The 26,485-nt window shown below is 43.8% G+C and overlaps 1 protein-coding gene across 4 annotated transcripts in view; it reads right to left on the bottom strand.

Annotated features, from left to right (window-relative positions):
• Positions 1–26,485, bottom strand: part of LOC140396128 (UPF0606 protein KIAA1549) — a 347,260-nt gene that overhangs the window by 26,929 nt on the left and 293,846 nt on the right. For 3 of the 4 annotated variants that reach the window (XM_072484278.1, XM_072484279.1, XM_072484280.1), the window contains 7 exons: positions 18,589–18,713; positions 12,476–12,681; positions 11,419–11,642; positions 10,951–11,095; positions 8,427–8,732; positions 5,016–5,068; positions 209–336 (listed from right to left, as the gene is read on the bottom strand). In XM_072484278.1, the coding sequence (XP_072340379.1) occupies positions 209–336; positions 5,016–5,068; positions 8,427–8,732; positions 10,951–11,095; positions 11,419–11,642; positions 12,476–12,681; positions 18,589–18,713 (1,187 nt within the window). The remainder of the gene's footprint in view (positions 1–208; positions 337–5,015; positions 5,069–8,426; positions 8,733–10,950; positions 11,096–11,418; positions 11,643–12,475; positions 12,682–18,588; positions 18,714–26,485) is intronic. The other variant, XM_072484281.1, reaches the window with a different exon arrangement.

Genomic DNA, 26,485 nt, shown 5'->3' with positions numbered 1-26,485 from the left:
GATTTTCATTTCATTCATATGAGGGTGTGCTCCAAATATTGTGCTAGGTTTGCAAGTGAATAAATGCATGTTGTTTGAGCAACTAGCCTACATAAATCCGACTTGGACATGAATTATAACAGAAGCGCTGAAGACTCTGGAAACATAATATTGCAAATGACTGAGATTGATTTTCTTCAACAGCCATCAGCCCATTGTTAATTCATACCTGGATTGTGTCCCGAGGATCTTGTCTGGAATTCCTCAGCATATATAGGTCTGTTTGAGTATATCGCTTCCTGTTGGGATTGCTCCTTCCTCATCTCCTCTCCTGGCTGCATATATCCAGTCCCATGGCTAAATCAAACACAAGACACAAATCAGTAAAAACAATGTTTCAGCCATGCTTCAGGTGAACTTATTAAATAATATTCTACATTGAAGGATTTACCATTTCCGTAATACAAAGACTGACCCAATAAAACCATTAGCAGAAAACCCAGGGTTTCGCTTGAATCCACTGTAAGAATTGGAGTTAAAATAACACTCCTAATTTTAAACTTGGTGCTGAATAATCACTTGCACTGATGCACAAATGTGGCACCCCAGATGCATACCTCATAAGCCATGCAATAAGCTGCAACTAATAAGCATCATTTTAAAATGCTGTGCAAATTGCAGCATTGCAGGTGAAAAGTTTGGATTATTTTACAATTGAGTAGATGAAGGAGTGGAAGTTGACATTAATACCAATTTTACACCATTTCTTTGCGGGGTTCTGGAGATCTTCTGCCAGTTAGTTTCGGAAAACTCAGCTGGAAATTCTGCCATAGTTCATCAGTGTATTATCGTCTCAACTTTTCCCTGCATACGTTGACTCTTGTTATTGCTAGACCTTTGGACATTACAATGGGGCTACATGGAAGAGGGTCAACATTTTTACCAATCTCTCACAAAGACAAGTTTGAAAAGGATGACTGCATAATTTACTGAGTCTTCTTTCCAGAAAGTAACAAAATCTAAGAAACTAACTCAACAGATATGGTGATAAAGGTTCAGGGTCAGTATTCTTTATTATTTTGCAGGTTGAGACCAGTCAAGAGGATTCAGGTGTAGAGATCAATAAGAATCGTCCTTTCAATTGACCATGGCTTCATCTGACTGAGCCATTAAACACAGAACAAAAATAAACTATTCAGCAAATTTGGAAAATTCCATTAGGACTTCATTTCTTTTCAGGAGCCTGAGGGAAAATATATCAGAAAATAAAAGGTTAAAGTAGAAGCACACTTAATGCTGTGTTAAACCTCCTTGGCTGAATTAGTCATCAAGCTACTGGCTTGCACACACTGAGCATTTGCAATCAGGGGGAACTGCGCATAACAAAATCTGGTTCAGACTGTAAATAAGTATGCAAGCAATGAATGGAAAATAGTGTCTGGGTTGAAAAACGTACTCAGTTCATTGAGGTGGAACAGATTACAAACATGTTAGGTAACGGGGATGCCCGGCTGATCTTCAGGCATTGCCAGCACCTTCATTGAGGAGTTAAACTGTGTTTCAATCAGATCATGGACAGTATTATCTATAATAATAATAATCTTTACTGTCACAAGTAGGCATACTTGTCACTGCAATGAAGTTACTTTGAAAATCCCCTAGTCGCCACATTCTGGCACCTGTTCGGGTACAGAGGGAATTCAGAATGTCCAAATTAACTAACCTTTCAGGGCTTGTGGAAGGAAACCGGAGCACCCAGAGGAAACCCGTGCAGACACAGGGAGAACGTGCAGACTCCTCACAGACAGTGACCCAAGCCAGGGATCGAACCTGGGACCCTGGCGCTGTGAAGCAACAGTGATAACCACTATGCTACTATGCAGCATACCATATAGATTTCTAACCTTTCTGGAATGTGCAACAGAAGGAGAATACCCTGAGTAGAAGTAGGTGTTGTCTTTTAAGTCAGGGTAATGCCACAGCCATAACACCCAGCAGAATTACTACATGACTATTGATAAATCACCGCATTACAGATCTAAGCTGTCACTACATTCACTGCAGTTGCAGAGCCATCTACTGACCAAGCAGAATCCCTGGGTCCTCCAGATGAAAATACTAATGTATTACTTGTGGCTATCAGGTGGTGTCCAAAGGCAAGATCTAACTAATGGCCTTAAGTGCAAACACACCTGCCCAGCCACCACTTCTCCTCCTCCTCAACACAAAATTTAAATACAAAGGTCACCCAGAGGGATACCTGGAATTTGTATATCGGGAAACAGGAGCAGACATGTTCCGGGTTTAAGAAATTCTTAGCAAATTAATTTCACCAAAACAGCAAAAGACACAAGAAAAGGTGGAAACAAGAACAGTGGTTACTCAAGTCTAAGCAAATGAATGCACTTCAACAGAAAGAACCCAACATACAGGAAGAACTTTAAAAAGCAGTTCAAGTGCTCCAGCCAGATTGCCTTTCTCAGCCTCTACAATTTCATTTTCAATGCTCTTAGCTTAGATCCAGAACTTCAGACGTTTCTGATGAAAACAGTGCCCAGCTTATTTGAATGTTATTTAGATACACAAGTGCATACATTCTGTTAATTGCCAAGATATGCCTTTGGGGGAAAAAGGATCAGCAGGGTATAATTTAGGAAATTCTTCAGAGTCACAGAATTACACTGGGATAGGAGGTGGTCATACAGTCCATACCAACGCTCTGTAGATAAATCCAGTTGCCCATATGTCTGCAAGTTTATTTCCCGCAAATTCCCATCCAATTTCCTTTCAACATCATTCATCATCTCCACTTTCACCATACTCCTTGGCAGTGGGGATTTCAGGTCATTACTATCCTGTGTAGAAATGTTTCTCCGCACATCTCCTCCCATCTCATCAAAAGTTTACTTTTGTGCCCTCTAGTTCTTGTATGATCACTCAATGGGAATAACGTTTCTTTGTCTACCTTATCTAAACCTGTCATAATCTTGAACAACTCCAATAATACTCACCTCAATCTTTGTTCAAGGGAGAATGACCCAGCTTCTCCAACATAACCTTGTTGCTCAAATTCCTCATTCCTGAAACCATTCTGGTCAATTTCCTCTACACCCTCTCCAAGGATCATCATATCCTTCCTAAAGTGTGGTGACCAGGGGCGGAATTCTCCGATATCGGCCCGATGTCCGCCGACTGGCGCCCAAAACGGCACAAATCAGTCAGGCATCGCGCCGCCCCAAAGGTGCGGAATGCCAACCTTAAGGGGCTAGGCCGGCGCCGGACGAATTTCCCCCCCGCCAGCTGGCGGAAAAGGCCTTTGGTGCCCTGCCAGCTGGCGCGGAAATGACATCTCCGGGCGGCGAATGCGCGGGAGCGTTAGCGACCACTGATGGCATTCCCGCGCATGCGCAGTGGAGGGAGTCTCTTCCGCCTCCGCCATGGTGGAGACCGTGGCGAAGGCGGAAGGGAAACAGTGCCCCCACGGCACAGGCCCGCCCGCGGATCGGTGGGCCCCGATCGCGGGCCAGGCCACCGTGGGGGCAACCCCCGGGGCCAGATCGCCCCGCGCCCCCCCCCCCCCCCCCTCCCCCCCAGGACCCCGGAGCAGCCCGCGCCGCCTTGTCCCACCGGGAAGGTAGGTGGCTTAACCTACGCCGACGGGACGGGCATTCTAGCCGCGGGACTTCGGCCCATCCGGGCCGGAGAATCGCCGGGGGGGGGGGGCGCCAACCGGCGCGGCGCAATTCCCGCCCCCGCCGAATATCCGGTGCCGGAGAATTCGGCAACCGGCGGGGGCGGGATTCACGCGAGAATCTCGCCCCAGAGCTTGACACAATACTCAAAGCTTGAAAAAGTTCAGCATAACTTCCCTATTTTGTTTTACTCAAAGCCTTTACTTATGGTGCTTAAAATTTCATTATACTTTACAATTACTCTCTCTGTATGGCCTGCTGCCTTCAAAGGTCAATGCACAAGTACTGCTAGGTGCTTCTGTCCTTGCACACCCGTTAGAACTGTGCAATTCAGTCTATATTACCTCTGCTCATCCCTTCTGACAAAATGCATCATCTCATATTTCTCTGTATTAAATTTGATCAGCCACTTACCTGCCTATTCTGCTAGTCTATATCCTGTTGCAGTTGATTGGAATCACCCTCATTGCTTGTCACACCTCCAAGTTTGACAAACTTTGGATATTGGAGTACAGAGTGAAATCACAAATCATATATGTATTTTATATATGTTTCAAATCAAAAGATGCAGTGGTCCCAGCACTAGTCCTCATATTCAGTTTGTTTTCCCCTATTTGGTGACACAAGTCACCAGAGAGCTATCCTTTCCAAATGTTATCTCTCAAGCAGAAAGTTGCTGGCCCCAAAGATCAGAGGAGAAATCCAATTAAGATTGGACTGAGCTCAAGTGAGGCCACTTGCATTTTACACCAGTGCACCTTGCTTACAAGGGTTTCTTGCTTGACAAGTCCTTTTTTTTTTTAAGATTCAAATGGATTCCTGGTCATCCCCTTAAAGCTATGAAAAACTTGTAACAATTCGTATTGTAATCGATCTTTCAATTGTGATTGAAAGAGCTGGGCAGTTTCAAAACTGCAGAATGCATAACCCTTTATAAGGCAAATCCAAGCCATTTTCCAGCCTCTGTTTGTAAGTTCCTCTTATTTGATGACTGCTGTAGCATATTAGCTTGAGAGACAATTTTTCATGTTAAATAAGCGAGATTCCAAAAGACAGATTCAAGACTAGTTTTCTCATTGCTCTTGAAACTAGTTTCCTACCTTTTGCTCAACTAAGTATTTTATAATCAGCTAGATTTCAACTTTCATACCCTCTCATTGTCACAAGTTTAAGTAGAAAAACAACTTATTCAAGACTGTATTAGTTTTCTTTTGGGCAACAGGAATGCAGTTCATGTGGATGTAATTAATAACAGAACCATTGTCAAAACCCATTAGTTTAAGTGTGAGGAAAGGTTCCAGAGTTGTCCACCACAATTTGATTTGCCATTGGTTAATTTCTTACTTGCGCAGGTGACATGCTCCAGATGGTGGGTTCATTCCTGTCTCTTCATATCTCTGGGGAACCAAAAAAGAGAGATCAGGACGTATTAACTAATAACATTCATACATTTCTAGCCTCTACATTTTCATTTGTGAACTGGGCAGCAACTATCAGAAGCAAAGAGATGATATGAGACTCAAGGTAAAGAATGACTTAGTAAATTTAACTGTATTTGGCATGCTTTTCATCTCCTAGCCCATCCTGTACCAATGGTTTCACACCGTGGCCATTTCATGATTCTATTTATCTGAAGAGGAAGGATGTGCAGGGTTGCAGGGAGAAGGTGGGAGAGTGGCATTGGGTGAATTGCTCCTTTAGAGAGCCAGCACGGGCATGACAGATTGAATGATCTCCTCTTATGCTGTAACCATCCGAAAATGAAAAGTGAAAATCGCTTATTGTCACAAGTAGGCTTCAATGAAGTTACTGTGAAAAGCCCCTCATCGCCACATTCCGGCGCCTGTTCGGGGAGGCTGGTACGGGAATTGAACCGTGCTGCTGGCCTGCCTTAGTCTGTTTTAAAAGCCAGCTATTTAGCCCAGTGTGCTAAAGCAGCCTCCTATGATTTTATATGGACAGGTTAAGTGACTGGACAACAGAGCAGTAGGTGGAATATCCTGTGGGGAAGTGTGAGGTTATGCACTTTGGTTGTAAGAATAGGAAAATAGAATCTTTTTTACAAGGTGTGAAGCTGAGTAATGTACAGAGGGACTTAGGTGTACCTGTGCAAGAATACGAATTTAGCATGCAGGTAAAGCAAGCAAATAGAAAGGTAAATGACATATTGGCCTTTATCGCAAGGGGATAGGAGTACAACAATAAGGATGCATTTCTACAATTGTACAGGGCTTTTGCGAAATCACACCTGGAGTAGTGTGAAGTTTTAGTCTCCATATTTATGAAAGGATACACCTGTATTGGACTCAGTACAGAAAAGGTTCACTAGGTTGATCGCTGTGATGAGTGGGTTGTCCTATGATGATTAACTTAGCCTACTCTCTCTGGAGCTGAGAAGAATGAGGCGTACAATATTCTGAAGGGGCTCGATAGGGTGCCTGTGGAATTGAAACAGGGAGGGGCACAGCATTTAGGTAAGGAGTCAGTCAATTAGGATTGAGATTAGGAGAAATTTCTTCAATCAAAGGATTGTGAATTTTTGGAACTCTCGACCCCAGAGTGTTGTGGAGGCATGATAGTTGAGAATATTCACGTCTGAGATAAACAGATTCTTGATCTTTCAGGGAATTGAGGAATATAGAGAGCAGGCAGGAAAATGAGTAGTGGTAGAATATAAGCCATGATCGCACTGATGATGGAGCAGGCTCAAGAGGCAGAAAGGTCTACTGTAGAATAGGATCTATCATAGAATAGTAGCATAATGGTAATCCAGAGATTCAGACTATTGTTCCAGGAATAAGGATTCAAATTCCACACATGACTCCAGATCCACAGCAACGTGACTGACTCTTAATTGCCTTCTAAGATGGCATAGAAAGTCACTCAATTGTATCAAACTGCTAGAGAAAAATACACTGTGGATGTACACAGGATGTACCACACAGACCCCAGCAGCTCAAGAAGCCTTCTTGAGAACAATTAGGGATGGGCAATAAACACTGCTCTTTACCATAATGCTCACATCCCAAGAATGAATTTTGAAAAATTACAACCCAAAAACCCTCTTGCATCACCAATCTGTTGTATACTTCATAAGGCATCTTCCAAGGGGAAAAAATGTACCAAAAGTCTTTAGAAAAGCAACTAAAGAATGGTGATGAGGAGCCAGAGAAGGCAGCAGTAAAAGTACATTTATCAGCTGCAAGAGAAAGTCACTGCTGTAGGCTTTAATACAGACCACTTACTTCTAAAGAGCCCTTACCATTTTCAAACCATCCATCATTGTTCCATCTCCTGCAGTGAATCACAATCTCACCATCAATTTGCCAGCAGTATCACACCACACGCAGCACAGCCATCACCCAGCCTCACAAATCTCTGTGCAAAGCCTGTAATAACTATTTGAGAGGGCAGCATGGTGGCGCAGTGGTTAGTGCTGCTGCCTCACGGCGCCGAGGTCCCAGGTTCGATCCCGGCTCTGGGTCACTGTCCATGTGGAGTTTGCACATTCTCCCCGTGTTTGCGTGGGTTTCGCCCCCGCAACCCAAAAGATGTGCAGGGTAGGTGAATTGGCCACACTAAATTGCCCCTTAATTGGAAAAAATGAATTGGGTACTCTAAATTTTTTTTAAAAACTATTTGATATTCTTCTGTAACAAGCATCCTTTACAAGTGATTTCCTGGCTCACTGTATTGCATGTGGTGATCTAACTAGTGCTGCAATCCCTCTGGCTATAAGAGAGAGGATGGTGGGTCATGGTGTTACCTGAATGGTAAAATTAAGCACAAGCCAGCACATATTGCTCATTGAGGCCCTTTTGAAGCCTCAGGTCTGTAAAAAAGTGCTGCCTGTAATTTACAGGCCTAATGATAACCGGAGAGGTGGAAAGTAAATTGTAGGGATCTAGGTTTGTGACATTCTGTTTCATTACCAACATCGGCACCAGCTAGAAGACTTACACATAACTCTACATTGACTGGTCACAGTGCCCAGGCTCCATACAGTGAAGCCAGGACATCAACCATATATTAAAATTCTCATTTAAGAACACTGGATAGTAAGACATTGAAATATAAAGGTTGTTGAACTCTGTCAGAAGCTGATGGAAAAGACTTTTTAAAACCCAATTAACCTGTCAAAGAAGATTTGGATCATTTACTGTCCATACTGTAATAGCATACATTAGCATCCTTTGTTTCAGAATTGAAAGATTTTCAATAGTTGGCAAGCATGCATGGCTAAATAAAATGCGAAACATGGAAAACTGAATTATGTACCTGCTGTGCTTATCTTACGCTTGAGAAATCGTAAGTGTAATCAATGATTCCTAATCAGAATTTCAAATCAGGCTGGTTGTAATTACAACAGACCCGAGGATTGAGTGATGCTTTTGGACACTGGCCCTTCAGCGTTGGGATCTGAGTTTCAATTCCATCAGATTAATAAAATGCAAGTCCCCACATGCATGGAAGAATCCCACTCAATTCGAGTTTCGATAGACTCAATCCAGTTTTGGGTATCTCTCGGCTTTTCCAACATTAAACAAGGGCAAAGGCAATATTACTCAGATCACTGTCACTTAATCATTGCGAGTTATACTTTATTATTAGCATTAGGATAAAGATATTGGATGAAAATTAATTAAGTCAAAATAAAAATCTGGAAAACGATGAAAAAAAACATTTAAAACTGATGTCACTTCAGCATATGTGCCATAATGCAAATGTTTACATATGTATGAACATATTACATACCGTGACATATGGATTGCTGAGACTCTGGGGTTGTTCATACACTGGAGTCCAGTGGCTGTTAGCAGACACTCTGGTTCCCCTGATAGGAGTGCTGGTGGCTGGCTGACCAAGGCAGACTGCTGACAGGACTTTTCCAGGGCTACCTGGAGCTGCCAAAGCAAATGCATCATCGAGCAGAGAGTACATCTGCTGCCTTGCCTCTTCAATGGATGGTTGTGGTGGAATATATGGTGGGGGAGCGGGAGGGGGAGGGTGTGCGTGTGATGGAGAATGAAGTCTAGGCTCCGGAGGCAGGTCAGGATCCGACTGCAAAACACAGAACCAGATCAAGATTAGGTCAGAGGAACTGGGGCAATTATAGGAGATACAATGTAGTGAAGGCAGATAGCATGCAACTGTTTGGTGCCTGGTAAACCTGAAACATCTTAGCCTGACCCAGTATGAGATCTACTATTCAAAATGAAGTCCCTTCAGAGTCCTTCTTCCAATTTTTACGAGTCTGTGGACAGGAGGGAAGTACAGAAGAGTGTTACAAATTTCATAGTTAGCATGCTTTGTAAATATGGTTCAATTCACTATTTAGGAAGTTTTCAAACTGGTGTGATGGCAGTTGGAGCCTTGCCAAGCTGTGCTTCAGAGTGGTAGGATGGCTTGCATTGGCAATCTATTTCATAAGAAATTCCAGGCTGCAACCATGTCAACACAAGGAGCGAAACAATGATCAATGAAATCAACCTACACACTTGCTGGTCTTCACAGGCGGATTCCATCAGTCTGGATAGCTGGTACAGCCTTGACCCATGAAAATCCGCAATTTATACAATTCATACCTAATCATTGGGATTTCGTTCCTCTGAATGGAATGTTTTCCTTTGCTGTAGAAGCATTCGCTTGAAAGTCTGGTTGGAACCTGTGGTCAACACCTCCAAACTTGGGCAACAGTTTGAGTGATTATTAGTCCAATGGGAACTAAAGCAGTCAATCTCAGATATGACAGCACTACCCAAATTATCTACTTAAAGGCATTGGCGGCCTTCTTGCAACACAGGTGAATGCTACCACTTCAAGCAATTGCTCTGACAGTGCCAAAGACTGAGAGTAAAACAACATTAACTGAAATTATGCTTTATCCAGGTTTAACTTTGACTCAAATTTACAGCATACACATATCTTTAATAACTAGCATTCCACAAATTTCAGTAAAAAGAATACTGTAATAGAGCAGTGTGGTGTGATGGACATATTGGTCAATTCCAAGGGACTGATCATGGTGTGGTAACCTGACGCCCTGTCCTAGTTTTGAGTCCGATTAAATTGGATATTTTAAAGAATTAGGAACTTGAATTCAAACTGCAATCAAACTTCAGGCAGGCTGTTGGGAATTCAGACTTGACCAAAGTAAGATACACAACTGACAGACAAACTGCCAGAACATGTCTGGAGCTCCCCCGCCAATCAGCCATCAGGTGATCATCGCACCCTATTGATATGCACCAGTCGATAGTCAGTAGCCCAGAGCAAGCCAGACTCTTGGGCACCCAGAATTCCTGTCATTACCTTAAACGTCAACAGGTTACGTACAAGCAATACCACAAGAGATGGACACCTGGGTCGGGCTCAGGTGCCCTGTCAATCGGACCATTGGGTGCTGAGACCCCCTCCTGAAGCCTCATTGGCAGAAAGCCAGAGGAAATGGCAAAAGGGTACGAAGGGAGGGGGGATAAAAATAGGCAGCTGAGGCATTTCAGCAGTGAAGATCTAATACAGAGGCAATCGAGACACCTGACCAAAGATGGAAGGAAGCAGCGTGCGAGACCCACCTTCGCAAAGACGAACCTGAGAGACTCAGTGAATCTGACCCATGGCTCAACCAGAGTCATCTTTAAAGCTGGTATAACAAATCTTGGGAATCTTTAGTAAATCTTATTGCGTTAATTTAACAGTAAATATTGTTGTTGTGAAATAAAGTTTATACTTGTGCTCTTTGTTCTCTTCGCTAATAAACAAATCTGGCTAACACTTTGATTAAAATACATGTCGATATATCTGAGATTTTACAGATACAACAATGGGCATTCTCTTGGTATTACTAATGAGATGAGTTATAGATCTGAGATGGACTGTAACAGATAAACTGAGGGACAAAGATGATACATGAATCAAGTCGTTCTTGCATACTCTCCAGTAACTTCAGCACAACTAGTTTAAACTAACTCATACACAGAATCTATAACATAGCAAAATATCCCCAAATGCTCCACAAACAAGGAAGATAAGACCATGAACAGGAAGCAAGAAAATAAGGGATGTAGTGAAAAACTTGTCAAAGATGGGTTTTGAAGGGGTCTCTGAAGGTGGGTAGATGTAGCTAGGTGGAGGGACTATACAACAATCTTGGAGCCAACAGTTTGTCCTCTCAGTGGAAATGATGCATCGACTTTAACGGAGGGAAGGGGGATAAAATAGGTATCTCTAAGGCAAAAAAAGTACAAGGCAGATATAATTATGGTTCTTCCATACTTACAACATAAGCTGCATTGTTCACTCCAGGTGGCTTTTTGTAGGTCCCATCACTGTCTGTGGTTATCAACCTATCTTTTTCTGCATCCATCATGCTGCCGTTGACCTGGTGTCTCCTTCTCTGTCTTGGAGATCTTTTAGTACGATAACTAGAGTGAAAAGTCAAAGTCTTATTGGAAATTATCTACTACATTGTGCTTTGGAGTCAAATCGCTACTCCAAGAGATTGAAATCAGCACAATAGCCATAAATACATAATGAGTACAACTACAGGTTCAGAAAATCTGAATCAAAAATACAAAATGCTGGAACTGCTCAGCAGGTCTTGCAACATCCACGGAGAGAGAAAGAGAGTTCATGTTTTAGACGGATGACCTTACGTCAGGTCATAGACCTGAAACGTTAACTCTTGTTTCTCTCTCCACAGAAGCTGCTAAAGCTGTTCAGCATGTTATTTTTATTTTATGCCTACCTTTTCCTTGGTTCCACAAGGACAGATGGGCCAACAATACTGGGATCAAGGATTCTGTCAATGTGAACCTGTGCTTTACGGTAAGCTTTACGCCTTTCCTTGGTGTCAATGGTACCAACTTCATCCATGATGGGGAAGTCATAGTGTCCTTTCCTTTTGGCTCGCAGTCTGATCTTATTACGATGGTGTTCAATTTCAGATTTCTGTCTCAAAGCTCTCTGAACCTGTATGAGGAGAGTGAAGATATTTAGTTATTTACAGTTTGATATCATTCTCTAGCACCTTTGTGGATTGGTACTAAAGGTCTTTAAAAGTGACCCTGAAGAATGTGTAATGTCCTTGTCAGATGGCCTGATTTATTTAAAAGAACACTTGTAGCTAAAGCTATAAATGATTTATTAACATTATCTGTGGACAAACTATATACAAAACAACAGATGAATAACAGTATGATTATGCACAAGCAACCTCTCTCTCCAGCTTCCTCCAGCCAGTCATCTGACTCTACCATTCACTTATATGCTAGTGCGACTCCTAGTGGTCATTCGGTGAATTACAACACAACCATGACATCACTACAGAATGGTTCTTCAATGCATGCCCACACGATTCCTTTGAATTGTTGCCCTGGGCCAAAGGGGGAAGAGTTGTGCGAATCTGTATGGTTCTTTGTCCTTCAGGGTTTTGGCCAAGGGTGGTATCATGACCTGTACAGGCTTATGTTCAATAGACAGATTAATGAGATCTAGTCCAATCCTTATTCCATGCTTATTCGTCATGTTTTCAATATCTTGTTACTTTATCTCATTACGGGGTTTCAATAGCCACATTTTGTTTTAATTTAGTTCAAGCACTTTTTGTGAAATGACAAATGGGTTTGCTCACTACCAACTGGACTTTGAAGAATTTAATTGTTTGAGGCATCTTCAGCAAGTTAGACAGATGTATTAAGATGATCTATGAAGGAAAACTGTTGCACATTTTAAACTCTTGAATGAAAATGACATTCAAGTTAATTCCTATGCCATCTCTCTAGGAAAACTACAGAATCTCTCACCTCTTTATTTATTTTGTTTGTTTCGGCAACTCGCTCGGGAAGCAATGGATTCTGTAAAGGAGGTGCTGGGATTGGTTGCATGGCGATGAGCTGAATCTTGCTTGGTAGCCGCTTCCCTGCCTCAGATGGGCGTGACATCCGGTCAACATGGTCGAAAATTGAAGCTGATGAAGGCTGTTCATCAGTCTGGCTTATCTGAGCAGGTCCTAGAATAGATTGTGAGGGTTAGTCAACAGAATGCCCTGGAATCAAACTAGCATGGTTGGGACAAAGGCCAATAGGAACCCATAATCAAAAAAACATAAGAACATAAGAAAAAGGAGGAGTAAACCATCTGGCCTCTCAAGACTTCTTCCTTTCATTTCAGTACGATCGTGACCGATATTCTCCACCTGCTGTCCACAAATCAGTGCAAGGTCACTTCAGCTGCCACATGGTAAAGTAGTTTAGTGATTTAATTGGACTAATAATCCAGAGAATGACAGTTTCAGCTATGACCAAAAAGAATGGAAAACATTTTTTGACGGGCCAAATGGTCTACTCTTTATCGCACATTTTGAAACAAAGAGGACAACATCAGACTTCAATGCAGAGGCATTTTTTTTTCAAAAGTTCATTCACAGAATGAGTGCACCATTGGTAGGGTCAGTATGCATTGCCCATCCCAGATTGCCTTTAATTGCAAGAACAGAGGCGAGTCGTGAGATAAAAGAACGACAGAGTAGCAAGTGTGAGAACAGAGCAAGACCATCGGGGAGATAAAAGAGTGGCACAGCAGCACTAAGATAGCGAACAGAGCGAGGCTAAAGGGAATGTGCGTAGGTTCGAAGCCCATTGACTGAAAAAAATCTTATTTGACATCAGACAGAAGTATGTAAGTGACTGGTTGGTGAGCATTTACTCTTCTCTCTCCAAGGTCTGAAGCTGAGAAATTAAGGTTTTCAATTGAGTGACAGTAACAGAAAGTGAATTGATAAGAATATAAGCAAAAAGCAGGTCCAGAGGCATTAATTTACAGGGCAGTAGTTTAAACTGGTACTGGGAAGATATAAGTATTGCATTAAATTCATAGGTTAACTAGTTAATAATAATAATAATCTTTATTAGTGGCACAAGTAGGCTTACTTTAACACTGCAATGAAGTTTCTGCGAAAATCCCCTAGTCTCCACATTCTGGCGCCCGTTCGGGTACATAGGGGGAGAATTCAGAATGTCCGATTCACCTAACAACACGTCTTTTGGGGCTTGTGGGAGGAAACCGAAGCACCCGGAGGAAACCTAGGCAGACACTTTCTTTTGTGAGAATTCATGACATGTTAAATAGCATTCACAAAATGAATCAGTGTGAAAGCTGAACTACCACCATTCAGCCATTAAAGCAGCGAGGGGAAAATGCCAACTTGTTTTCCAACAGTCTGACTTTTGGCCCCTCTCTGAATTTTCCGCTTCCACCCACCACTGTTGAGTAAGTCAAGGAGTATACAAAGGGATGCAGATAGCTTAAGCGAGAGGACAAAAATCTGATCCGAAAGATGGACTTGTTTCACCAGCACTACCTATGTATGATCCTGGGTATCAAGAGACACAACCCACCAACAGCGCTACTGAGGACCGGTCAAAAGCAACTGCAGGATGTTATGACGGAGTGACGAAAGACTGGCTGGGCACTTATTTCAAACCCTGGACTTATGCCCAGTCAGAATGGACAGACCCAGTGAAACACACTTAAGGAATACCTTCAAGATTGGGTCACTACCTGGGCTGAGCAAATTAAATTGATGTGGATCAGGGCAAGTGGTGGAGTCTTGCTGCCCAGTGTCACGCATGGGAGGAACTATGGCTAAGTGAGAAAGTATAATGTGTGAAAATGTGAGGTTGTCCGCTTTGGGATGAAGAATAGAAAAGCAGAATATTATTTAAATGGAGAGAGACTGCAAAATGCTGTGGTAGAGAGGGATCTCGATGTTCTTATACATGAATTGCAAATAGTTAGCAGGCAGGTTCAACAAGTAATTAGAAAGACAAATGGAATGTTGACCTTTATTGCAACAAGTATGGAATATAAAAAGTCTTGTTACAACTGCACAGGGCACTGGTGAGACCTCACCAAGGGTATTGTGCACAGTTTTGGTCTCCTTACCAAAGAAAAGATATACTTGCATTGGACATAATTCAAAGACGGTTCACTCAGCTGATTCCTGGGATGAAGGGATTGTCTAATGAGGAAAGGTTGAGCAGGTTTAGTCTCTACTCATTGGAGTGTAGAAGAATGAGAGATGATCTTATTGAAACATTTAAGATTCTGAGGAGGCTTTGTCGACAGGCAGATGCTGAGCGGATGTTTCTCTGTCTGGGGAACTACAATGAGAAGTGACAGTTTAAAAATTAAGACCAAGAGGAGGCAAAATCGTTTCTCAAGGGTCTTTAATCTTTGGAATTCTCTGCCACAGAGAGTGGAGGCTGAGTCATTGAATATATTCAAGGCTTAGTCAGGGGGGTTTTAATCTACAAGGGAGTCAAGGGCTACGGGGAGTGTGCAGGAGAGTTAGACCAGACTCTAGATCAACAATGATCTTATTCAAATGCAGAGCAGGTTTGAGGGGCTGAATGCCGCTCCTATTTCGTATTATGACTTCAAGGGAAGTTATGGGTTAACTATATTGTTGTTGGTCTGGAGTCATACAAGAGGCCTGACTGGGTTACTTCCCTGAAGGGCAGATGTGAGCCACTTTGCTAATTATATGGTCACCATAACTGATTAACTCCAGTTAATAAATAAATGTGGAATAAAGTACACCTACCATGTTGGAATTTGAACTTGTATCTCTGAATCATTAGTCCAGGCATCTGCAACTGTCCAGTAACAAAACCACTGTGATACTCACCGATAGAGGTCTAATGTTCAAAATCTTACAAGCATCACATTTTGTACACACATTCCACTTCATGCTAATAATGATATTGACTGGGCGAAGTCCATTAAGTCGAGGAGAGTTTCCATTCATTGCATTGGGAGAAATGTTTATAGAATGGTCCAGAACTGATTGAAAGTAACTTGATCACAGTCTCCATTAAGAAAGTGGTCAGTGTATGTTGCAAACAACCCAACATCTCTGGAATGGTCAGTTTCGAATTGGCTCCGATTAACTTGGAACTTGGGAACCTTACTAGAAAAGCGAAGGTGCCGAGAAGTAGGCTGCTGCATTCCATTCAGGGCTGCTTGATGGAAAGGAGACACAAACTGGGCAGCACGGTAGCACAAATGATTAGCATTGTGGCTTCACAGCGTCAGGGTGCCAGGTTCAATTCTCCGTTGGGTCACTATCTGTGCGGAGTGTGCATGTTCTCCCCGCGTCTGCGTGGGGTCCTCCAGGTGCTCCGGTTTCCTCCCACAGTCCAAAGACGTGCAGGTTAGGTGGACTGGCCATGATAAATTGCCCTTAGTGACCAAAAAAAGTTAGGAGGCGTTATTGGGTTACGGGGATAGGATGGAATTGAGGGTCGGTGCAGATTCGATGGGCCAAATGGCCTCCTTCTGCACTGTATGTTCTATCTACAGCAAGTCAACAAAATTACAGATCCCATAAGTCGTTCCCAGCTCCTAATGAAACTTACTGTATATCTATTTTCAGATGAAGAGCAGCAGCTGGAGTCAGGAATTCATGTCTGGAAACCAGCAAGATTCAGGATTTATGATCCAGGCACCAGCAGGAGTCAGGCTGCCAGAATTTTTAAGGTGGTCTAATTTTAAGCTTTGATAACATGCCTATACATATTGGGAGCATGATAAAGTTGTACAAAAGGAATTAAACTAGAAGCTAAAATTTCAGTTTTACAGATTGATCACATCAATTATGATAGTTAACTGTATTAAAGACAGCCTCTCAAATTTTAATAAGCCATCCTCTCAAATTTTAATAATAATCTTTATTAGCATCACAAGTAGGCTTACATGTTACTGTGAAAATCCCCTAGTCGCCACACTACAGCGCCTGTTCGGGTACACTGAGGGAGAATTCAGAATGTCCAATTCAGCTAACAAGCTCATCTTTCGGGACTTGTGGGAGGAAACCAGAGCACCCGGAGGAAACCCACGCAGACATAGGGAGAACACGCAGACTCTGCACAGGCAGTGACTCAAGCCAGAAATCAAATCTGGGACCCTGGCGCTGTGAAGCAACAGCACTAACCACTGTGCTACTGGACCATATGGCCAATGTGCAATCAAAATACCTTGCAAATAAATTTCACTGTCAGTTCAGGCATGTTTAATCTGACATCTTTCACATCGGACAGGAAAATGCTGTTTCTGATTTAGATACTGAGGGTTCACTGGAATTATCCAGTCCGATCATATCCATGTCCGGTTCAGTTTACGAAAAACATGAGTCTGCTTGTAGACACTATTTTTTTATTGAAAGTAGAGTATTGAAAGAGAGTGTGCCAATTGTAACTATACATATTAATGCCAAGTTACTTAAACTTCATCCTTGATTCATGAGTCTTAACAGTGCACATCTAAGTGATCAATGAAGTCAAAATGCTTCCCATAAAGATTTATTTGTGTGGTTATGCTTAGACTGAGAATAAAATGTCTTTGAAGCAATTGCTGTCATCTAAAACTACTAATTTCAGTAACAACATCAAACCATCAGGGGGTGCCAACACACTTTAAACATTTAACAAATTCCGAAAACAAGCCAATTTTTCTTCGGCACAATTTTAAACGTCACTTCCCGTAACCGTGGCAACCACCACAAGCACTTACACCATCTAAAGTCTTCAAATGAACTTGACTACTGTTGGTTTTCAGGGAAGATAACTGTTCTCTTGATTTATAAAGTAGGGCTTGAAGTTATCAGTTTCCACCAGTGTTGATTTTTAGCAGTTGTGATCTTTGCTACATTGGTGCATGTAAGAATCAGCCCAATTGTGAATAGGGCTTCTGAAGTACACATTGTTCAGCTAATGCTTTGGGAATAAGAGTATAGTTTACAATATTTTGGGCCGCTTATAATGTTGGGGTATGCACAGTATAATGATTTTGCTTGGGCATATCAATCCTTTTGCTGTAAATATTAGAGAGCACTTATTGTTTCCATAATATGGAGTACAATTAGTATTTCTTCACATTGTACGGGTAAAGTTAATATGTGTTGAATAATGTTGAGGTATACATTAATACAAAAGCAAAATACTGCGGATGCAGGAAATCGCAATAAAAACAGAAAATGCTAGAAATGCTCAGTGGGTCTGTAAGCATTTGAGGGGAAAGAAACAGTTAACGTTTCAGGTCTGTGACCTGTCATCAGAACTCAGGCCTAATGAGTATAGCCAGCATTTTCTTAAAATTTCCATAAATCTCATTTGGGTGTACTTATTGTTTTTAATAATATGATATGCTTATAATTTAGATAATACACGGTTATGTCTCGAACAATGATAGGTGTGCGCTGTTTAAATGAGAATTTCATTGGAATATACTTATTGTTTGTAAAATAATCTTGCAGCATTCATCGTCTATATGACAATGTTACATGTGTACTGGTTTACATGTTGTTTCAATATGCTTACCCTTTAGGTAAAAACGTTGGCTGCAATTGTTTATATAATAATGTTGGGGCACACTCATCATTTGGGTGAGAACTTAAGTCACAAGGCACGTTCTAGCCATTGCCAACCATGGGAATAGCTTGCCTGGAATATGTACAACTGTCCATTCTTCCAGCTCAAAGCCAAAAAGGACAAAGCCCTTTCAAAGAATGTATGTGCAAAACAAACTTAAATGCTCCTAATAAACATCACACACAGAGGCTGATTTGGGGGACAGAAGGGTTCATACTTATACAGGCAAGAAATAGATGTACAGTTGCACAGGAAATGGGTCCACTTGCATTCTAGCAGGATTGAATGATTTGTTTAAATGCAATTCCAGCAGGCTGGCACAAGCTCTTCCTATTCAGAATGGCCAGCCACTGCTGAAATCAGAATTTGAAATGGAGACGAGCAGTAATGGTGCCAGAAAAGGCAATCTCACCTTTCAATAAACATTTATTTCAAAATATGATGTACAGATTCACATTATCGCTACTATTAAATGAGAGGATACAAACCATTTCTGATCACAGTGTGTCTATTGCCACCAGTGGGAGTTGCAGGGAGTTTAGGAATATCTTCGATGGACTCTCTACCGCTGGACCGTTCACTGGCTGTGGACTCGGCTTCTGAAGGTGAAACTCTACACAAAGAGATACTGGTCTTTTACAAGAACACTCATTTGCAGGTCCAGCGGAACCTCAATTATCCATTGTTATCTAGGATTATTGCTGCAAACTAGACAAGTTTCACATAAAACACTACAACTTAATTGGATGCTTTGAATTAAATATTTTTATATACAATCTCCAGGAGAGGTAATCAGAGCAACAAGTTCATGTCAGATGATTGTTAGGACTTTATGATAAAATGGGGAAATAGGAAATCCAATAATTGGGAATGTGTTCAGATGGCTGCAGGTTTAAGGGGAAAATTAGCTTTCTTTAAATTGGAAAAGAGTTAGATTGTTGAGTTGATAGAACTAGGGCTTTGATAGGCTGATTAGCATAGCAACATTGGAAACACATGTTTATCTAAAGCAAGTTTGATGCCAATGGAAGGTGGTGTTGATTTCATATTTACATACTAAAAGATGAGCTCATGTAATAAAGCTAATTAAGAGCAACTCCTGAGAAGGTTAGTACAGATAAGGGAAGATCAAAAGGTAAGAAAGTATATCAAAGGAAAATTCACCCTTTGCTGGGAGCTGTTTTGAGATTGCACCCCACACAGCAGGAAGCATATTCTTTTAATAATATAACTTAAAGTGCCAATTCTTTTTTTCTCAATTTAGGGCAATTTTGTGTGGCCAATCCTCTTACCCTGCACATCTTTGGGTTGTGGGGCTGAGACCTACGCAGACACGGGGAGAATGTGCAAACTCCACACGGACAGTGACCCGGGGCCAGGATCGAACCTGGGTCCTTGGCGCCGTGAGACAATAATTTCTATCTGGAGAAAGTCTGTTTTGAGAAACCAGTTGTCTCTATTCCAAATCAGAAGCAACACCAAAAGATATAGAGGTACCTGGTGTGGTAACTATTACTGGATTTTGTTTATAGTTTTAAAACATATGGAATGTTGCTTGGGGAGGTTTAGCTCCGAAGTTAGGAAAATAGAGGGGTTTGGAAATGGATAAATTTAATGATACTGTGGATAGCCATTAATGTAGTTCACTGTATTTTAGTTGCCTTTTTTGTGTGTTTTACTATTTAATAAAAAAATGTTTGAGTCTGGGACATCCTTCACTGATCTTCACCTCTTTCCTCACATTATACCAAATTACAAAAACACATTTCAAAGTTCCCTTCTGGGTTTTGGAATACCCAAGCATTTAGCATCAGCTGTGCTCATAGCATGATGCAAAAAGGCATTTGTGATTATTTGCCAATTTTACTCAATTATCAAGTGGAGTGTCTCTCTTCATCATGATGGATAACTAAGATTCCGCTGAATGTTCAACAATTATAGTACAATAAATATAATAAATATAGAGCTGCGACTTCAGGACTACGGAACTTAAGAGCTCGAATTTACAGAGGGCTCTCACTCTGGCTCTTGAGGCTTGCGTTCAGCTTCAAAAGGTCTTGATGGTGGGCTTACCTGAGGCATCAAACAAAGAACGAAGAAAGGTACAGCACAGGAACAGGCCCTTCGACCCTCCAAGCTTGCACCGACCATGCTGCCCGTCTAAACTAAAATCTTCTACACTTCCGGGGTCCGTATCCCTCTATTCCCATCCTATTCATGTATTTGTCAAGGTGCCCCTTAAACGTCACTATAGTCCCTGCTTCCACCACCTCCTCCGGCAGTGAGTTCCAGGCACCCACTACCCTGTGTAAAAAAACTTGCCTCGTACATCTCTTCTAAACCTTGCCCCTCGCACCTTAAACCTATGCCCCCTAGTAATTGACCCCTCTACCCTGGAAAAAAGTCTCTGACTATCCACTCTGTCTATGCCCCTCATAATTTTGTAGACCTCTATCAGGTCACCCCTCAACCTCCTTCATTTCAGTGAGAACAACCTCTATACCAGGCAACATCCTGGTAAATCTCTTTTTCACCCTCTCCAAAGCCTCCTTCTGGTAGTGTGGCGACCAGAATTGAACACTATACTCCAAGTGTGGCCTAACTAAGGTTCTATACAGCTGCAACATGACTTGCCAATTCTTATACTCAATGCCCTGGCCAATGAAGGCAAGCATGCCGTATGCCTTCTTGACTACCTTCTCCACCTGTGTTGCCCCTTTCAGTGACCTGTGGACCTGTACAACAAGTCTCTGATTGTCAATACTCTTGAAGGTTCTACCATTCATTGTATATTCCCTACGTGCATTAGACCTTCCAAAATGCATCCGGTTTGAACTCCACCTGCCATCTCTCCGCCCAAGTCTCCAAATGAGGTAATCCTGCTGTATCCTCTGACAGTCCTCATTGTTAGCAATTCCACCAACCTTTGTGTCGTCCGCAAACTTAATCAGACCAGTTCCATTTTCCTCCAAACCATTTATATATACTACGAACAGCAAAGATCCCAGCACTGATCCCTGCGGAACTCCACTAGTCACAGCCCTCCAATGAGCACCATGCAGATTGGGAAATTACAGAAGGAAACATTTATTTTGTAGGGGTTACCGACCTGCCAAAATCATCAATGCTCTCTTTGAAAAAAGGGGGATGGGAGAAGGCGGGAACTATACTAATTGCAGTGAAGTTTAAGACCAACAAGCTGTTCAAGGATAGTCAGTCATATCCAAAGGAAGAATATTGTTTCATAAACTGTTGCACACAGTGGACACAAGTAATTCTGGACACCTTTCAGGTATGGACAGCAGAAGCCTACTGATTAATTCAGGCATTAGTATCTCTGTATCAACATGCCAGCCATATATTCTACCAGAATCCAGATGGAAACTGCAGCTTCTGTGGGCCAGGATGCAAGGATTCCTGACCGGTGTTAAAAGTCAAGGTTGCAATAATAATCCCGCAGCAACTATATTCTGGAACAGTTCCTACAGATTGGAGGGTAGTTGATGCAACTCCACTATTTAAAACAGGGAAAACATGGAATTATAAACCAGTAAGCCTCACGTTGGTCGTGGGGAAAATTCTGGAATCAATTATCAAAGATTTTATAGCAGAGAACTTAGAAAACAGTGGCAGGATCGGGGAGAGTCAGCATGGATTATGAAGGTGAAATCACGTTTGAGAAATCTATTGGAATGCTTCAAGGATGTAACGAGTAGAGTTGCTGAGGGGGAGCCAGTGGATGTGGTATATTTGGACCTTCAGAAGGCTTACGACAAAGTACCACATAAGAGATTAGATGTGTAAAATTAAAATGCATGGGATTAGGAGTATTGAGATGGATAGAAAACTGGTTGGCAGGCAGGAAACAAAGAGCAGGAGTTAATGGATCTTTTTCAAATTGGTAGGCAGTGACTAGTGGGGTACCACAGGGATCGGTGCTGGGACCCCAGTTATTCACAATATATATGAATGATTTAGATGAGGGAACAGAATGTAACGGAATTCTCTGTTTGGGAGACACTGTCCTCCCGTCGGAGCAGAATTGCACCAATTTTATGATCCCCTTGGGTTGTAAAGCAGGGTGCAATTCAGCGTTCCACGTATTTCAAATTTATGCATGGCGTGGAACACGAGGGATTACCAGGGATCCCGCTAACGGGCTGCCACCTTGAACAGGCGGCCCGATAGCGAAGTCCCGCAGCTGTCCAAACCTCCCCTAACAGTTTTAAATAGGCTCCGATGCCCCCCCCCCCGCCACCAACCACCGAGCCATACAGCAGGCCCCCCCATCTCAAAGTACAGGGGTGACTGGCACACACCCCCCCCCAGGGACCGCGTGATAGGTTTAAAGTGGTTTGTGGTTGCTGTCTCAATCACAGACCACTATCAAAAGTTATGAATGGCTTGCAGCGAATGCATCTGTAGGAATCAGATACAGGCACAGCTGCTCCCCTTCGAGGAATGGCCAAAGGGAGTTACAAGGTAAGTATTACAGTTATAATGCTTCACACACTGCCCTGTCTGGACAGGGGCCCCTTTTCTGCTGATGGGGCGCGGGGGTGCAGTATGTAGAGTGGTTCCTTTCAAGCAGGGGCATCCCCCTATTACAATGGTCCCAGGGTGGAGGGACGTCCCCATATTCGGCAGCACGGTAGCACAGTGTTTAGCACAGTAGCTTCACAGCTCTAAGGTCCCAGGTTCGATTTCCGGCTTGGGTCACTGTACGGAGTCTGCACGTCCTCGCCGTGTCTGCGTGCGTTTCCTCTGGGTGCTCCAGTTTACTCCCACAGTCCAAAGATGTGCAAGTTAGGTGGGCTGGCCATGCTAAATTGCCCTTAGTGTCCAAAAAGGTATGGTGGGGTCAGTGGGTAACAGGGATAGGGTGGAGGTGGGGGCTTAAATGGGGTGCTCTTCCCTGGGGCTGGTTCAGACTCGATGGGCCGAATGGCCTCCTTCTGCACTGTAGATTCTATGATTCTATTCCAAGGGTCCCTGTGGCCTTCCTCTATTATAGGGGTCCCTGTGGGGTGGGTTTGGTAGAGGCGGCGTGGGAAGGTAGTGCATGGTTTGGGGGCGGGGGGGGTGGGGGACGACCCTCGGATGGTCTCTAGCATGGTGGATCTCGCAGTGGGCCAAGGGAGCAACCGTGTCTACTTGGTCCACCGTAAGGTCCACCACATCAGGTCATGTTGGTAAAAAGGCAAGTGATCCGCGGCCACATGATTCCCGGCCGTGGGGACCGGAGAATCATGGGAGACCATGGGAGGCCGGTGCGCTTCATGGACCTCCTTCATTTAGCCAGTTGGGGGTCGGAACATTGTGCTCCCCGACACCTGATTCTTCACCCCATTGGGGAAAGCATTCCGGGCGTCCTGGGATTGAGAATTCCAATATCTCCAAATTTGCAGATGACACAACCCTGGGTGGGAGAATGAGCTGTGAGGAGAAGGCAGAGATCCGTCATTGTGATATAAACAAGTTGAGTGAGTGGGCAAATAAATGGCAGATGCAATATAATTTGGATAAATATGCGGTAATGCACTTTGGTAGCAAAAACTGGAAGGTTGGCTATTACCTGAATGGCCATAAATTAGGAGAGGGGAATGTGCAATGAGACTTGGCTGTTCTTTAAAAAACGTTTCTCGTTTTGTGGAAGCTGTTTGTAATGCCGTCTGTATTGATTTGGGACCAGTGGCAGAGCTGAGTGAGTTAAGGTTTTCATTTGCACTGTTGGGGGATGGAGGTGTGCTTGTTTAGGTTTTGGTGTTTTTCTGTCGGGCAGTATGAGCGGCTGGGGGGGGGGGGGGGGGAAACAATAGGTGGGAGACTATCCGGCGCCAGGCATGGGGCCACCGAGCTAACTGGGCGGGCTCGCTCACGGAAGCGCAGTGGGAGGGGGGGGGGGGGGTGGTGCATATGTTCGGTTTATCAAAGGGGTTGGGTTACAGAGTGTTGTTACTGTTCTGCTGACGAGGGAGGGTCTTGGGCCAAGGGACAGAGGAGGTTGGGGACGGAGGCTGCCTGGGGGCGGGCCGGTGGAGGCGCGATGCATGGGCTGGAGGCGGGCCCAAAAAAGGGGGTGGCTGATCGGTGAAGAGGGGGGATGGGCAATGAGCTCCCCAACGCTTGGAATGTTCGAGGGATAAATGGGCCGGTCAAGAGGGCACGTGTGTTCGCGCATCTTAGGGGACTGAAGGCGGACGTGGTAATGTTGCAGGAGACACACCTTACAGTAACTGACCAGATTAGACTGAGGAAAGGCTGGGTCAGTCAAGTCTTTCACTCGGGACTGGATTCAAAGACTAGGGAGGTCACGATCCTGATCAATAAGTGGGTGGAAGGGGGGAAAAGTGAGATGTTTGCGGTCCAGGCGAGGGGACAGGAGAGGCGATTGGGGGAGCTGCCGTTTAGATTAGTAGGGGGGGAAGCTTTAGGTACCTAGCCATTCAAGTGGCGCGGGAATGGGACCGGCTGCTAGTAGACCAAATGAAGGATGATTTTCGGAGATGGGACGCGCTCCTGTTGTCATTAGCTGGGAGGGTGCAGATGGTGAAGATGTCGGCCCTCCCGAGATTCCTGTTCGTGTTTCAATGTCTCCCCATCTTTATTCCGCGGTCCTTTTTTAAACGGGTCAACAAAGTGATCTCTGGCTTTGTTTGGGCGGGCAAGACCCCGCGGGTAAGGAAGGTAATGCTTGAGCGGAGTCGGAGAGAGGGTGGGCTGGCGCTGCCAGATTTGAGTAACTATTACTGGGCGGTGAATATATCCATGATCAGGAAGTGGGGAGGGTTCGGCATGGGAGCATATGGAGGCGGCTTCATGCAAGGGCACCAGTTTGGGGGCGTTGGCAGCTGCGCCCCTGCCGTTCCCGCCGGCACGGTACTCCACCAGCCCCATGGTGGTGGCGGCCCCGAGAGTCTGGGGGCAATGGAGGAGACATGTGGGAGCAGAGGGAGCATTGGTCTGGTCCCCAAATTGTAATAATCACTGGTTTGCCCCGGGAAGTATGTTTTGGGGGTTCCGGATATGGCGGAGAGCAGGGAATGAGAGGATGGGGGATATGTTTATAGAGGGGAGCTTTCCGAGTATGAGGGCGCTGGAGGAGAAGTTTGGGTTGGCGAGGGGAAACAAATTCAGGTATCTGCAGATGCGGGACTTCCTATGTTAACAGGTGTCAACCTACCCATTCCTACCACTAAGGGGGATTCAGAAGAGGGTAGTTTCCAAAGGGTGGGTAGGAGAAGGGAGCATCTCGGACATTTACAAGGAACTTATGGGGCCAGAGGAGACGCAGAGTGAGGAGCTGAAGCGCAAGTGGGAGGAGAGATAGAGGATAGTCTATGGGCAGACGCGATGAGTAGAGTCAACGCGTCCGCAGCATGTGCCAGGCTCAGCCAAATACAATTTAAGGTTGTTCACTGGCTCACATAACAGTGGCCCGGATGAGCAGATTCTTTGGGGTGGAAGACGGGTGTGCAAAATGTGCGGGAGGGTCAGCGAACCATGTCCACATGTTCTGGGCACGTCCGAAGCTTAGGGGATTTTGGCAGGGGTTTGCAGATGTCATGTCCACAGTGTTAAAAACAAGGCTGGCGCTGAGTCCGGATGTGGCGATTTTCGGGGTGTCGGAAGACCCGGGAATCCAGGAGGAGAAAGAGGCAGAAGTTCTGGCCTTTGCTTCCCTGGTAGCCCGGAGACGGATACTATTAGCTTGGAGGGACTTAAAGCCCCGGAAGTCGGAGACCTGGCTATCGGACATGGCTAGCTTTCTGTTTGGAGAAAATCAAGTTCGCATTGAGAGGGTCACTGCTAGGGTTCGCCTGGAGGTGGCAACCGTTCATCGACTTCTTCGCAGAAAATTAATCGTCAGCAGAAGGGGGGGGGGGGGGGGGGGGGTTTAGTTTAGCTTAGAGTAGGGGGTTAATAAAGGTGGGACCTGTAAGGGAGGGAGACGGCTTTTGCACGTTTATAGTTTCATGTATATTGTTTATTGTGTTGTTGTTATAAAACCAAAAAATACCTCAATAAAATGTTTATTAAAAAAAAAATGAGACTTGGGTGTACTATACACCAGTCACCGAAGGTAAGCATGCAGGTACAGCAGAAAGTGAAGAGGGCAAATGGTATGCTGGCTTTTATTGCGAGAGGATTTGAGTAGAGGAGCAGGGATGTCTTGCTGCAATTATACAGGGCCTTGGTGAGGCCACACCTGGAATAGTGTATGCAGGTTTGGTCTCCTTATCGGAGGAAGGATGTTCTTGCTATAGAGGGAGTGCAGCAAAGATTTACCAGACTGAGATGAGAGGACAGATGTACGAGGAGAGTTTGAGTCGGCTAGGATTGTATTCGCAGGAGTTCAGAAGAATGAAAGTGGACTCAGAAAAA

This window comes from Scyliorhinus torazame, chromosome 19, assembly GCF_047496885.1.
Source record: "Scyliorhinus torazame isolate Kashiwa2021f chromosome 19, sScyTor2.1, whole genome shotgun sequence".
Classification (NCBI taxonomy): Eukaryota; Metazoa; Chordata; class Chondrichthyes; order Carcharhiniformes; family Scyliorhinidae; genus Scyliorhinus; species Scyliorhinus torazame.
Note: the sequence above shows the minus strand (reverse complement) of the source record. Positions and strands in the feature narration are given on the sequence as shown.